Genomic DNA, 15,937 nt, shown 5'->3' on the forward strand with positions numbered 1-15,937 from the left:
AGGTGCAGACAGTGAAAGTCTGGCCACCTGACCAAATATAAATCTGGAAAGCACAAATTGATTGCATGATAGATAAAATACAATAATAGATTTCCAAGCATTGCGGATTTCTCTCTGAGTTAGTTTAAAGTTTGTTTCATAACTTTGCTTTTTTGCAGAACCTGCGAAGGGCAGAATATCAAGTACCGCACATGCAGTAACGTGGTAAGTTCCCTTCATTGTATGTAGCTGCTTTTACTTTGGAAAAGAAAAAACTGAAGATTGGGAAATTGAAAATGTAAAATTTCATACACAAGTGGAGTTTGTCATCTGCGATCTTGTTGCAAAACAGACCAAGCTCACCTTATCCCATTGCTTGAAAACATTACTATACAGATATTTACCTCGTTATATTTTTCACATTGTTTATGACCATGGTAAGCAGCTTAAAACCTTCTTCGGTGTCTCCGTTAGGACTGTCCGCCAGACGTCGGGGACTTTCGTGCTCAGCAGTGTTCAGCTCATGCAGACGTGCGACACCAGGGTCAGTTCCATGACTGGCTGCCTGTTTACAATGACCCAGAAAATCCTTGTTCGCTCAAGTGCAAAGCCAAAGGCTCGGGCTTTATGGTGGAGCTGGCACCCAAAGTGCTGGACGGAACGCGCTGTTACACCGAGTCCTTGGACATGTGCATCAGCGGAGTCTGCCAGGTGAGAGGAAGCATCAGAGAGCTGAACTGACTTTTTGTCCTGAAATGCTCTGGCTTACTTGTTTTTATTTAGCTAAAATCCAAATTGTGGACCTGGGACTGTTGATCATGTAAAAAAAGTTCAAAAGAAAGTAAAATCTGACATAGGAAAATCAAGACTTTTGTTCAATTTGAGTTTAATTATTCACAAACATATATCATGTGAAGAAAAAGTTACAAATGTTTTCATGTCGGACCCAACAGGGTGTATGTATTTACTGTTACGTTTTGTACATTATGGACATAATAGCCAGTGCATTCAGTTGCTTCCACTGATTTTCTTTTCCTTTATTATACACAAATCTCTAGTGGGTGGGTCTATTACGGTGTAGGTATTCTGCAGTGTTTTGCTCTCAAAAACATGTTTACTTTTCATTACTGGTCTATTGAAAAGCTTTATCAAAGCTACAGTCGCAAGATTTACTGGTTTAGTTTCATTATTTCTTTTAACAAGCCTTTCACTACATACTGTGGTTCAATAATAAATATTTTCAGAGCTTCAAACGTTTAGATTGCATTTACCATTTCCTTCCACAGTCCTGATTATGGTCGTCCCAAACAATCTTTGTAGATTTATTGGAGAAATTAGCTAATTTTTGACACTAGACTAGCATCCAAAAGTCTTTGCACAACAGTCCGTGCAGACATGCCTGCTGCCATTCCCAAGCAACTGGTAACAACAAAACACCTTTGTTAAATCACCTTCAGGAGGCGGTCCTTCCACTTCCTGAACTTTCTTGGCTACGCAGAAACTTTCTTTTCAGCAACTGAACTCTTTGCACTCTTCAACTCCTTGGAGTTCTTGCTGGCTTGATAAATGGTTGGCTGGGTCATAACGTCACAAACAGCTATATCCTTGTTTCTGAAGCGACAATGGGAGGGTGTGTTTCTTCTGAGGTGACTATGGTTCATTTCAATCATCGCTTCCATTCGAAGCATATTTCTTCCTCCAAAATGTCAAACTGAACCCCAAAAAAACATGCGATCACGTGAGGGGACAAAAGAAAACAAAAAAGAGCTAAGTCAGGTGAAGTCATCATTCGAGCTTATAGTAGGCTACTGCTTTCTTAAACAACCAGTCGATTTTTCATGCACGGATTTTCGCTGCGGTTCAAAAGGCATCGGATTACACTGCATTCAAGTACATGATCTTAAAAAGGAAGAAATCCAAGAAGACCAATGCACAGAAGGCTGAATTACATCATATGCCATCTGTTTTAAACATGAATACCCAATGAGGACAATTTGAAAGATGTGGCTTTTGACCGACCATCCAGGAAATAGTTTACAATACTTTTTTTTTTCTTTTCTCGGTCGAATGAATGAAGTAACATCTTGCGGTGCTGCTCGTGTGCATGGGCGCACAGTTTGGTGGTGCGCTATTTTACAATGCTTAGAAACACAGAGTGGTTTTGGTTTTGTGTTACTGACAGAAATAGTGAAAAACTCCATCAATCAACAACGCATGCTTGTGGATGTTGAGAAATAAAATTATTAAAAAAAAAAAGCAGAGAACATGATGAAATTTAATGAGATGCAAATTACTTTTGATGGTATCGCAGCGAAGCAAAGATTAGATATAAATATTCATCACACCGAGGGGTTTGTTTGGATTGTTTCACGAGACTTGCAAAGTTAAAAATAAAAAAAAAATAAAAATAAAGAACACTTTCCTTGGGAGTTTCTGCAAAGGGTTTTGGGTTTTGTTCTGAATTCATTACATTGTTTCTGGAGAAAGATGCGACACAACAGCTCACTGAGTGATATACTGGACACTTTATTGTCCTCCTGAGACGTTTTCGGCTGAACTTGATGCTGTCGCAGCTGCTGCCTCAAATAAACATCCACAAAAGTAGTGATGAGATGAAGAAGCTCCTTCAGCAGCAATAAGCTGAAGAAGTCGTTTCCTGTGTAACTTCCCTTCCCTCTTGTGATTATAAGGAAATTTTGCCCCTCTCTTCTTTACAAAGCCACTTCAGTTTATTGACGTATCCAGACACTCTTGAATATCTTAAAATCCCACAGAGGCGTTGCAGTCTAACATCTTACTTATTGCCTTTTTCAGTTACGTTTGCAAATCAGATTATTTCGCCTTACCTAACACAACACAACCAAATCACCACTTCCGTTACCCAGTCAGTCCTTCAGGACATCAAGATGTTTCCGTCTGTTTCCGTGCTGCAGATCGTTGGCTGCGATCATGAACTGGGCAGCACGGCGAAGGAAGACAACTGCGGCATCTGCAACGGAGACGGCTCGTCCTGCAGGCTGGTGCGAGGCCATTACAAGTCCCAGCATACTTCAGGGAACAGTAAATATGCTTGATTCTTGCTTTTTCTCTAATTAGCAAGTAACTTTTTTTTTTCCTATAAAAAAATAAAACTTAGGCGTAGTTCAAACTTAAACGAATATTGTTTAAAAACGTCCGCAGGGGAGTTTTTCACGAACAGAACTGCTCTCAGAAAAGCAGACGTCTCTTCTTGGTTTGGGAGGTTTTTCAGTGCTACTTCTTTTTTTTTAACCCGAAATGAGTTAGAAAAATCTGACAGCAGCTTTCCCTTAAAACGGATTAGTTCAAGGAACTCTTAAAAACTGTTAAATTCAATGTGACTGCTACATAATTCTCTGCTTTTCCACTCATAAATGAATGACATTTCCTTCAAATTCAACAATATATCATCTTTGCATCAACTGATGTTTTTTCTGAATTAGCTCTACTTGTCTTTGGTATAAAATCTGTATTTATTTTACGCTTTGTTTAAAAGGAATTCAACATATTTTTTTTTACATTTATACGTGTTTGTTAATATTTCTTAAACCTATTTTTTTTTTTATCTGTCCCACTCAAGCTGAGGACACTGTGGTCGTCGTTCCCTATCAGAGCCGTCATGTCCGTCTGGTCCTGAAAGGCCCGGATCACTTGTGTAAGTCCTGGTAGGTCTGGGGTCCCCTTCCATCCAAACTACCCAAAAGTTTTTAGATTTATGTTTTTTATTCTTTGGTTGCACACTGATCCAAAGTGCACTATGTTTGAATCTTCACTACTTAATCTTATTTATTTGTTAGAATTTAAATGTTCCTTAATCTTTTTATATTGGTACAGTTATTAATTTCTCCCTTTACAAAATCTAAACAGATTTTGTATCGGCTCTCAGCGCTTCAGAGACAGAATATTCTCTCATCCAATTTCAGAGCTCAGCTGAAAATGTATAGAAACGTACAAACAGGGTTTTCACTGTTTTTCAGGTTTTGGTAGGCATGAAAAAAGGAGATATATTTTGGAAAATCTTTACTAGAAAGTGTTAGTGTAACACTAATTTGATGTAAAATGAACACGGTAATCATAGTTTCACTTTTTGGTGAAGTTAAATTAAACCTGACGTCAGTATCTTGATTTTTTTTTTTTTTTTTTTTTTTTTCAGTTTGACAAAATGCAAATTATTTAACTTTTTATGGATCTTTTAGCATTTTAACAGAAAATTTAAATAAAGAGTATAAGTTCCAGGTTAAAATAGCAGTAAAGGAGTCATTATAGGTTTATTTCTGCAGGTGTTGGTGCGGCATAGTTTTTGGAAACTATTTAAAGTTGTAGCTGCGACGACAACTTTAAATATTTTTGACGGATTAAAAATGGTACACCATACAGCATTGCAGTGAATTCCAATAAATTAGAAGATCAACCAAGAGTGGATTTATTCGAGAAGTTTAATCCAAATCGAAAGCAGTATTTTGAGTAGACCAAATTGTATTTCAAGTATTTGTCTTGAAACGCATGATTTCAAGACATAAATGTTTAAATTATGAAGGATGACGGCTAAAGAAAACCCAAAGTTACGTTTCTCACAAAGTGTTTTGTTAATTTATTACAAAATACAAATTAAATAATATTTTTATGACAATATGTTTATAGCGTTGGCTGTACAGACACAGAGAAGACCGATGATGTGACCCCGTCCTCAAGGTGGGGAGGCAACTACAGGTCATCGCTAAAGAAGAAGCATTTCAGTCAGACTTCAATGGTCTTAATTGAGCAGTAAAGTCTAAGACACTAAGTTTATAGTTTTCATCAGACGTACTCGTCTAAATTAGCAGGAATAATTACTTGAGTGGCTATATCTCTATATTACGAGTTCCACTTTTTGAACTGAAATACGTCTCCTGTTTGTTTGCAGCCGTTCTTTAAACGTTCACGCGGGACTTAGAGGCTTGGTGTCACAGCTGAGGTCGGGTCGAACGGGGCAGAAGCTCACAGCAGCGCCGGCCTCCTTGCGGATCTTGCTCGTGATCCTGCTGGCAGTGCTGCGCCGCTGCTCTTGGCTTTCAAACAGCGAAACCAGACTGCGCTCATTGTGTGCAACTGGCTCCGGCTAAACCTCTGTGTGTGGTCCGTCCTAAATCAAAGCGGTCCGTTAAGACCTCTGGACGTTTTAATCACATTTTTTATTTCCTTCTTCGTTTTGTTTGAAGAACGGTGACACGGTAATAATGAAACCCCACTGAGAAATTACTGGGTTTGATGATGATGAAGTTCTGACATTTTGGCGACAAAAACAAACGAAAGTATTTGAGCAGAATAACGGCTCACCTGAACTCGGACGTCTGCGGTTTTGTTTTAGTTGTCTGATTTGTTTTATCTTCAGATGTGGAGGCTAAGACTCTGCTAGGGGAAAAAACTGAACTGATGTTGGACCAATCGGGGCAATACTACTTGGAGAACACCACCCTGGATTTTCAGAAGCTTTCAGACAAAGAAATCCTCCGGATGACTGGTCCTCTCGGAGCGGACTTCACCGTCAAGGCAAGAATGTGGAAGATGCTCATAAAATACAAATATGGTGAATTATCACAAGCAGTTGACCGAGTTGACTCGTGAAGCTCAATTCTCATAACTTAACATCCCCTTAAACTTCTTCTGATCTTTTAAAGAATATTAACACAGATCAAAATGTAAAAAAATTAAGAATATTTTTGCAATGTTCTCACAAGTTTATAAAATAATGTTGTTTTTCCATCACGCATCTCAAAAAATCTACAGGGCATTAACAAAGTTAGTTTTTGACATAGTGTCACCTCCTGTTTTTTTTACTTTCTTTCTCCGTAGTTAATAAAACCCGCCAACGGATTTTATGCAACAGATTTGAACAAGATGATAACAGATGGTTGCACGTGTCGCATATTTTATTTTCAAAGTGCCGTTTTCTTTACTTTATTTTGAACCATTTATTCTTGTATACCAGTCAAACTTGCAATCTTCTTCTTCATGACACATTTTGGTGACATTTATGTGTAGGAACTATAACCGTAGCATTGAAAAATCCAACGTGAGGGGAACTGGACACATGTCTGACTGAAAATGAAACACTGGGTGTGTAAACAAGCGTTTATTTACTAAAAAATATTTTTCCGTCAGCTCTCAAGCCTGTGCTTAAAACTAAGGAAAATAAGTGCTACACCCGTCAAAAGGATTTGAAATGCTTTTCTTAGCTAATAATCTCTGACAGCTTCACACTGTTAAAAACCAACCAACACTCAGTCCTTATGCAGCTTTACTCCAACTCCTTTTTTTATGAAAACCTCCACAGTAGGTCCAGATAAGGCTTTCATTTACAAACTCCGGCTGAACCTCCCTGCGTTTAGCAGGGTGCAAAGCAGCTCTGGTTTCATGTGTTTAGATTGAAAGATATTGGAGTAGTGTGAACCACGTCGACATGAAATGCAAATGAATCTCCTGACTACTTCCCCCTGCTGTAAAACAGACAGCCAGCATGTGTTGAAGCATTCACTGTGTTGTGCGTTATTAGTATGCCAGGTGCAGATCCGTGCATGTCGGTGCTCTGTAACCATGTTTTTAAGTGATATTTATTTTTTTTTTTTTTTTAAATACTGAACAGCAGCTTTTTAAATTAAACCCCGATCTACTCAGAATGCAATCATTGACTGCCGAAACTTGAATGTAAATAGAACGAAGCTGTTATATTTTGTCTGGTTTTTATTCGAAGGGACAGTGAGAAGAAATGGAGAGTGTGACGTATTTCATTGATTCCTTTTTTTTTCTTCTACAGATCCAGCTTACTGGTGTTGCAGACAGTGGGATCCAGTACATCTACTATCAGCCCATCATTCACCGCTGGAGGGAAACTGACTTCTTCCCTTGCTCCGTCACGTGTGGTGGAGGCAAGCCTGGCTGATTTCTGATCAATTACGTTGCAGCACACAGAAAAACAAATATTCATGTATATTCATTCTTTTGATATAATGTACTTTTATTTTTTTTTATTAGTTTACTTAATTTAATGACAACTATTTATTAGGGTTTTTATAATGTATGTCTTTAGATATGGAAAAGTTTCATGTTTACACTTGATAAAGTCAATATTTTAATAATTCTGTTTATTATAAGTTCCTTTGATTTAGTTTTAATTCTGAAAATAATGCAAACATTAACATGGATTATTATTTCTTTTATTTTTTGATGACATTTCTTCACATTTATTTGTTTTATTTGAAATCCCTGTAGTTTAACTTTTCTTTTTATATTAATTTGCAGAGTAATAGAGTTGTTTTTAATGTTTAATAATTGTCTCACTAAATTCACTTGGTCTTTATTCGCAACTTTACCCACAGGTTACCAGCTGACATCTGCAGAGTGCTATGACCTACGAGCTGGTCGGGTGGTTGTGGACCAGTATTGCCATTATTACCCTGAAAATGTTAAACCCAAACCCAAACTGCAGGAGTGCAACATGGAGCCTTGTTTGGACAGGTAGGGCTCTGGATCTTTGGTTAGCAATGATATTAATTGGTTAATATTAACAGCATAATCCAGTTTATTTCATCGTCTCTTTTTCTCAGTGATGGGTACAAAGAAATTATGCCGTATGATCTCTACCACCCCCTGCCTCGGTATGTTTACAGTTCAGAAAGACAAAATGAACACATAGACGTGAAGCGCGTTATTCCGTTATGTCAGATCTGACGTTTTCTTCCTCCAGCTGGGAGAGCAGCCCATGGACGGCCTGCTCCACCTCCTGCGGCGGCGGCATCCAGAGTCGCTCTGTGACGTGTGTGGAGGAAGACATGCAGGGTAACATCACCCCCACCGAAGAGTGGAAGTGTCTCTATTCGCCAAAGACGGCAATCCTGCAGCCCTGCAACTCTTTCAGCTGTCCAACCTGGGTGGCTCAGGAATGGTCACCTGTAGGTATCTCCTTTACATTTTTTGCTATGATGCTGAAATCCTTCTCATTTCTCGGTCTGTAATCAGGATCTTCACAAAAACATTTGAGTTTTTCTGTGAATGTTTAGGAAAATTCCTCTTGGGATGATTTACCTTTGTTATTATAAATTCTTCTTAGTTCTTTTTTTTTTATGAAAACAAAAACACCCTTGTAGTATGCTTTAACAAAAAAAGGGGAGAAAACTCAACAAAATATCCTATCTTGATTTTTTATTTTAGTTTTCATAAACATTTCTGGTAACACTTTATTTGATGGGGAGGAAAAATGTCATAACAGTCATAAACATGAAGAAGTCTTTATAAATGTTTACAACTGTTGTAATGAAGTGTCATTCTGTAAACAATGACACTTTTAATGCAGAGTTGCTCTAAAAGTTGTATTAAAAGTGTCAACTTTGCATTAAAAATGTAATTATTTACCAAATGACACTTTATGACAGTCATAAATAGTCATGAGTCATGAGGACTCCTTCATGTCCATGACTGTTGCTATGTCGTGTTTATGACAGCATCACGTCAGTCTTATTAACAGCCCTTCAACTCAAGTGTTACCAGGTTTGTTTCTTTTATTGGGTCTTTCAACTTTTTATGCCTGAAAACTAAAAGTACACTTTCGTTAGGAATTAACTAAACAGTAAAGGGACCTTTAAACGTTAAAGTTGGTGTGTTTCTTGGTCTTAATTGTGCTTTTGTTCACAAATTAAATTTAAAAAATAATTCATTAATCCCAAAGAGAAGTAAAATGTTTTTGTGACTCATATTACCCACGGTTCTTCAAAGAGTTGCTGTCGATACTGATGACAGGAAGGGTGTCCCGTAGTGGTCTGTATTATAGCAGCTCAGAAAACTTTTTTTTGTTGTTGTTTCCTAAAGAGGGTTCACAATTTTCTTGATTTTATGAAGAATCATTTTTTTTGCACCATCATCTCCAGATGTTCCTCAGTAGTCTCCAGAACAGAACCAGAACCTTGTTACTCAGAAGAGATTACTCTCTCGAAATATATGCAGCATCCAGCAGTATCAGAGTATGGGAAGTTGACACAAATGTCATTAAACTTTTAAAAGTGACAAATTAGTGTCAGGGCTTTGTTAAATTGACTCTACAGTGCAGTGATGTCTCCCCCAAACACAGTCAAATGTTTTCTGGACCTGGTTAGTACCTGGAGGTGATTCTCTTTCCATTTACTACAGCTACGGGAACTTCATCTGTAAATGTGGCCATAAACAAATACAAGAAAACAGAGAAATAGTAATAAAAAAACAACAACAACAACAAAAACAAACTATGCCAGTAAGTGATTCTCTAGAACGACAGATGGTTCGTTTTAAGCTGCATCTTGATTGTAAGAAAAACACTCATTACTGCTTGGGAACAAATATGCAAATATTTTACTTTGTATAAAAGAGCTGCATCATTAACACCAGTTGCTCCGTGTGCTATCGCACAACGGCCAATTTGGCCAAGTTTATTTCTTGAACTGAACCCCTACGGTAAAAGTCCAACGCAACTTCCTGATTGCCAGTTTTTTTTTTTTTTTTTTTTTCTTTCTCACCGGGAACATGCCCTGGCAGTCAGATCCTGTAAAAACCGGAATGCTGTTTGTGCAGCACATTCTTCCTTTAACGTGCTTGTTTTGGCAGAAGATCCATAAAGTTTGCTCGTGACGAGAGATTTGATGAGATTTCGGAAGGATTCTCTCCTCGCTTCCCTTCAGTTTCAGACTGATATTTAAAAAAACAACAATAATAATTCTAAAGGAAAATGAGCATGACTGTAAAAGTTGCGTGAAATAGGACTGAGAGAGAATTGTGTGACCTGTCACCACCAGTGCACAGTGACCTGTGGACAAGGTCTGCGCTACAGGGTGGTTTTATGCATCGATCACAGAGGGATCCACGCCGGAGGCTGCAACCCAACCACCAAACCCCACATCAAGGAGGAGTGTCTGGTTGCAGTGCCGTGCTACAAATCCATAGGTGGGAAATGTCGCACTACACTGAGCAGCTTTTGTCCTTTTTCTTTGTGGTTTCACGCAATGTTAAGCGGATCTGTGCAATTTGCTCCAGACACACTCCCTATTGAGGCGAAGCCTGTCTGGCAGAAACAGGCCATTGAGCTGGAGGAGGAAGTGACTGCGAGCGAGGAGCCAACGTAAGTACCGACCATAAGCATGAGCAAACGCTGAATGAGGTTCTAGAGAACAATTTAATTTGATTCTTGCAAAAGTATTCATGCACCTTGAATCATTTCACAATTTCTCACATCACATCTACAAACTTCAGCGTGTTTTTGTTTTGATTTTATGCAATAAACCAACACAAAGTTAATAAGACACATGTTGAATCTTATTGCTAACATTCTAGTTGGCTTCATGTTATATGTGGCGATATAACACCCGTAACATGATATAACATGAAGTCAGTTGCATGTCAATTGACGTAATCAATTGTCCGTGTTGGCTTCACATTTTAATTAATGTAAAGCCAACAATTATAATTGTTACCAATTTCCAGCCATTTAAAGATGGCGGCATTGACAATACATTGTCTTTTTTCACTCCATTTTCCTTTACTTTCTTGTTTCCTTCTTTCCTTGAGTCCTACCTCTTTCCTTCCTTTCCCACAGTTTCAGTTTTCAAAGAAATCTTTGAATCTCTAAATGAAAATTTGTATTTTACAGTGTAAAATAATTGCTAAAGACGGTGAACTCTGGGAAAAAAGCAGCGGGTTTTCACAGGACAAACGTGTAAAAACCTTTTTGGCCCTGGAAAACCAGCTGAGATTAAATGATGCTCAGCTGGGCTCTATTTACTAATCAGATCACATCTGAAAGCATTTTGACTGGACTGGATTTTATTTGGGGCTACATGCGTAAAGGAGCATAAATACAAATGAACAACACACTTTTCAGGGAGTTATTTGTAAAAAAAAAACCCCCAAAAAAAAACATGTAATTTCCACTCAACAATTATGCACCACTGTGTGTCAGTCAGTCACATAAAATACAAATAAAAAGATAATAAAATGTGAAAAGTAACTCCCAAATCTACGACTAGATTCACAAACGTTTTGTCGGCCGAACTGGACCAAAAAATGTTTTAGGTGTGATTATAATCTCAAATTTACTGGTTCCAGTTTTGCTCAGAAGCCGAAAAAAAACTGGCAGGATCTCGTCTTAAAAGAAAAATATACTTTAGTAACATAAAATTTCTCCACATGGGTAAAATAAAGCAGAAGTAATTTCAAAGGCACACACAGTTTCAACAACATTTTCCGAGCTTAGAGCAACAGACCAACCTGGAGGTCAAATTGAAGTGGACAGGTCTGGGTGCCGCCATGAAACCACCACAGTATCACTGTTGTGTTCGTGTCAGCGCCGATTTCCATCAAGCTCGGTGTCTGAGCAGTCGTCAGAACCTTTCGCCCGCGCGACTGCAAATACCTCCTGGGTGCCTAATCTGTGTGTCTTGAACGTAACTGGAGGTTATTTGGGGTAAGAGGGGAAACCGAGAGTGAAGGAGACCAAACATCGTTTTTGAGAACCTGCACTTCCTTCCAGCATTACCTCAGCAAACCCCACAATCTTCCAGATGTTCTGTCCCCCGAACGTGCAACGATACGTGGATGCTGCGCATGAGTTATATTAGCAACAGGTTTCGAGCATTTTTTACGTTGACACGTCTGGATCGGGCGGCGAGTGGAGGGAGGAGTGCCAACGCGTGTGATTTTGTTCTGTTGCAATATATATATATAAAAAAACATTTCTTTTGTCAAAAAGCTCATAAATAACTCTCCATAATGCACCGTCGCTCACAATCCAACAATAATATCTGCATACCACATGGGGCCTTGTTACGGATGTAGGAAGGAGGAGAAGGAAATTCCTATTTTGGACTCACTCCTGGCACGAGAAAAGTGAAACCGATTTGTCCTCCGTACCCTGGCCAAGCACATTATTTTTACTACCAGTTTATAGAATATTTCTTAAGATGGATGTTTAATCGATGTAATTAACGTGTGGCCTTGGCTGATATTACAAAAAAAAAAAAAAAAAGAGAGAGAAGAAAAAAAATCTGTTGTTTCCTGCCACAAATGAATGCGGGATTGTTTTTGAACTGACAGATGTGCTTTAACAGCCCATGAAGATAAACATTTCTGCGAGCTCGCATGTTGACTTTGTTGTTCGTGTTCCAAGCTCCGACTGCGAGTGATTCATTTCGTTCGTTTGTCCAAACAAGCGCGAGTCCCCGGACACTCGTAACGAGACGGCCTTTACTGTTATTATGAGCTCTTTATTGAGGCATCTTATAAAACAGTGTGGCGCTTTTGTGTTGCGGTCGAATGGGGGTGGAGGGGGGAGTCCTGCGCGCGAGCTGAAGCTCCTTTCATTGTGTAAATACACACTGAAATAGTTGAATAATATGTATTCTGAGGTAAACCAGAAATTAAAACCTTTTCTTGTGGGAAAAGGAATAGCAGCTCGAATCAGATGTAGCTGTGCCAGGCACCACATTTAAATGCACTTTAGAATAACTTTGGAAAGGAGGACAATGGACAGATGTCCAATTTGTTACAATGGCAACACAGGGATACACAGGACTGAAAGAAACACACATGCTCACATCTAAAGACAATTTAGAGGAACCAATGGACCTTACAGTCATGCTTTTGGGCTGTAAGATAACCCACGCAACACATGCATGAGGAGAACATGCAAACTCTATGCAGGAAGACCCAAAACCTTCTGCCAATGGTACAGCCTGGCATGTAGCTCATTATGATTTACCAATATCCATGAAAAAGTGTAAAAAGAAGCGCCAAATGCCAGTCGGGGCCACGTCAGTTCTCAATGCAATTGTTCCCCAAGACAAAAGAAGGGATTTCAGAGTCTCCACCTCAAGTTTGAGTTTGTAGAGTGAAGATTTATTCAAGAAGTTCAAATAACTCTTCTCGGAGAACGATCAAACCGGAAGCCTATAGGAAGTTTGATCTCTGGTGTGGTCTCTTTTAACGTCCTAATTTTGTTTATTTTCGAATTCTCTAAATTCCCACTTAAAGACAAGAAGAGTTTGAATTACCCAACATGGCCCAATGCAAGGACGTCTGCTAGCATAGACTACAAACTGAGCCGTAGCATTCGGTGTCTACTTACTAACATGGTCCGTTTGCGTTCAAACACGTAGAACAGCTTGTTTTGCTAATAGCAGTTTAACACCAAATCAAAACCTCACCGTTTTCCAACTTGCAATCAGAACATACTCGACGCTGGTGTGACATCATTCTCATGGTGGCAAAATGACAATTATGCAAAACGACACCGAAGTTGTGGTTAGTGAGGAGGAATCTGTTTTCCTCGTCTGGTCGGCGCTCAACCCCGAGACGGTCTTGGTAGCAAAAAACACTCACAGAAACTTTTTACTACCACAACAGATTATTAGACAACAGCTTGGGTAGACATTACAGTAAATGCTTGACTTTTTTTTTTTTCTTTTTCTTCTCAATCACAGCAATGCTTTTGTTTTCTCTCCAAAAACAACTCCAGAGAGAAATCTAATTAAACTAAAAAGGCTCCTTTTCAACAAGATTAATGGCTGCGATAGATATCAATGACAGGGTTATCGCATTGCGCCGGCTTCTGTTACGTTTATGGAAATGGTCTGTGTCGAAACACATGGCTCTTAACAAAGAAGATGTTTGATCTTCTTTATTACAAGAGACATGAACACTTAGCGCCAAGAGCGACTTCTCAGATCAGTCTTCTTGTAAATCCAGAGTGAAGACGGGTTTTATATGTATATCTGCGCTTATTAGACCGCTTTCAAAAGTGGATGTCGTTACAAATTATGGCGCTGTAATTTTAGACCCATATAACAAAAGAGAAGTAGCCCAGCTGCTGGTTAATCCCATGAAGCTTAAATGAAATGGCACAAATCTCTCTATTCTATGTAAACATAGATGCTTAGTTCGTAGCCTGATTTTTTTTAATTAATTTATTTTTTTTGTTTGTTTGATCTTCCAGCAGACGAAAGTGTGTAATCAAACCCAACACTTTGCTAAAGCCAAATGTATTTAAAGACCAAGTGGGATTCAGTTTTACACTTGTATTGCTACATCAGCTCCAGTTGTTGTAAACTGGAGTTTGAGGATTTCCTCTCCACTCCCTCATGAAAAACCAAGATGATATTAGACGATGTCACTCAAGAACAGGGCTACATTTTTTAAAACTGAGCAGCACAAGCATGAACCACGGGTATTTGCGAAGGAAACGAGTTAAATATTTTCTACATTTTCTACATCTGTGTTGTCCTCCTGCAGCTTCGTTCCTGGTCCCTGGCAGCCCTGCAGCAGAACGTGCGGAGCTGGGACCCAGCAGCGGACGGTCAAGTGCCAGGTGTTGCTGTCTTTCTCCCAGACCGTTGCCGAGCTGCCCGACGACGAGTGCGAGGGGGAAAAACCCGACTCGGTCCAGCCGTGTTATCGCAAACCCTGCTCGGGAGAGCTCGGTCACCGGGACGAAAATGGAGAAGAGGAGGAGCCGCGACGCGGCGGGGACCTGCTTGACTGGGAGTACGAGGGATTTACCGAGTGCTCAGAGAGCTGCGGAGGAGGTATGGATCTTAATTTGTCTCCAAGATGCGCAACGACTCGGGACAAAAATTAAAAAGTAAACTTTATTAATCAAATGCTGACACCTCTCCCTCGCCAAAAAACCCCAAATAATCAAAGTGTTTAGGGTTTTATTCCCTAAAGTCTGAGAATAATGTAGGAAAAAAAACCTAAACTTGATTAGGAAATATTAATCAATCGATCTTACCTGCCTGTGTCGTTCTCTGCGGCTCACACATATTTCCTGTATAGATAGTCTTTGTAGAACAAATGCTCACTTCATCCTTTGAGGATGAGGAACTATTTAAAACAACAAGTTGAAACTCAGACGTCGTTGAAAGATGTTTTCATTGAACATTTTATTATTAATCCTAACTGCGACCCAGTGAACATGGCTGCTCCTGCTGTCTATAAATCATAAAAGCCCCATTCGGGTCTCTGAAGTGGCCCGGTTTATTTTAGTGGAACATCAAATGAATGCAGTATTAGAAAGTAGATGACTAAAGCCATGCCAAAATTGGCTTTGAGAAAGTAAACACCACATTTAACCTTAAAGGTCGTAAGTCCCCATCGCTCACAGCAGCAGTAAAAGCTGTCCCGCACTGAAACGGTTTCCCCAAACATCCTGTCAACACAAGCCAAGGCTTACTTTAATCTCCCCATGTCCACATCCAGCATAGTCACAAATTTATTTCTGCACACAGGCATTTGCCAGTGCCTGTGTGTGTGTGCATACACTCCCCGAAACTCAAGTAGTGGGCATTGGAGGATGGTTACAGAGACGTATCTCATGTCAAAAACACATCCCCAGGGCTGTGCTTCTGTGGACCATCACACCACCGTGGCGCTCGAAGTGCCTCCTTTATGCTTGCATTGGATTACTTTTAATATGAGCTTAAATTACTCTTAAAATTGAGCCATGTCATTGTGTATTTATGGTGCTCTTATGTCTGGATTTTGTCACTGGAGAGTTTATTTCCAGTCATCCTTGCTGCTCCAAATACAGACACAATAAAAAGAAACTATACCGTCTTCAGTTCCAAGGTTTTACATATATGAGGCCATTTGGTTTGCAACAGAGCTTACTTTCAATTAAAAAAAAAAACATATATATATATAAAAAAGCTACCATTATGTTTTTAAAAGGAAAAATATAGACCACATAAATGGAGTATGGCCTACAGGCACAGCAGCAAAGAACATGATGCAGTGAAGGTAACGTAAATGTTTTTAGATGCAACATTACTACAAACAAAGAGAAAAATGTAACAAATAAGACAACTGAAGACAAATTTCTGCAGATGAAATGCAACCTAGTATTAGCTCTGCAGCACACTTAGGGTGGATGGATGGGTGGATGGATGGG

At 39.2% G+C, this 15,937-nt stretch overlaps 1 protein-coding gene across 3 annotated transcripts in view; it reads left to right on the forward strand.

Moving 5' to 3' along the window:
• adamtsl3 (ADAMTS-like 3) overlaps window positions 1–15,043 on the forward strand; it is an 86,577-nt gene extending 71,534 nt beyond the window's left edge. Inside the window, exons 4-15 of one of the 3 annotated variants that reach the window (XM_007559919.2) lie at window positions 159–204; window positions 454–690; window positions 2,913–3,039; window positions 3,578–3,652; window positions 5,369–5,526; window positions 6,791–6,902; window positions 7,353–7,491; window positions 7,581–7,631; window positions 7,721–7,925; window positions 9,795–9,942; window positions 10,033–10,117; window positions 14,281–15,043. In XM_007559919.2, coding sequence (XP_007559981.1) covers window positions 159–204; window positions 454–690; window positions 2,913–3,039; window positions 3,578–3,652; window positions 5,369–5,526; window positions 6,791–6,902; window positions 7,353–7,491; window positions 7,581–7,631; window positions 7,721–7,925; window positions 9,795–9,942; window positions 10,033–10,117; window positions 14,281–14,626 — 1,729 coding nt within the window. In that variant the 3' untranslated portion in view covers window positions 14,627–15,043. Of the gene's footprint in view, window positions 1–158; window positions 205–453; window positions 691–2,912; window positions 3,040–3,577; window positions 3,653–5,368; window positions 5,527–6,790; window positions 6,903–7,352; window positions 7,492–7,580; window positions 7,632–7,720; window positions 7,926–9,794; window positions 9,943–10,032; window positions 10,122–14,280 lie in introns of those variants that run through there. The other 2 variants (XM_007559920.2, XM_007559921.2) reach the window with 2 other exon arrangements.
• Window positions 15,044–15,937: the final 894 nt, after the last annotated feature.

The sequence above is a fragment of the Poecilia formosa genome, unplaced genomic scaffold (genome assembly GCF_000485575.1).
Source record: "Poecilia formosa unplaced genomic scaffold, Poecilia_formosa-5.1.2 Scaffold111, whole genome shotgun sequence".
Taxonomy (NCBI): domain Eukaryota; kingdom Metazoa; phylum Chordata; class Actinopteri; order Cyprinodontiformes; family Poeciliidae; genus Poecilia; species Poecilia formosa.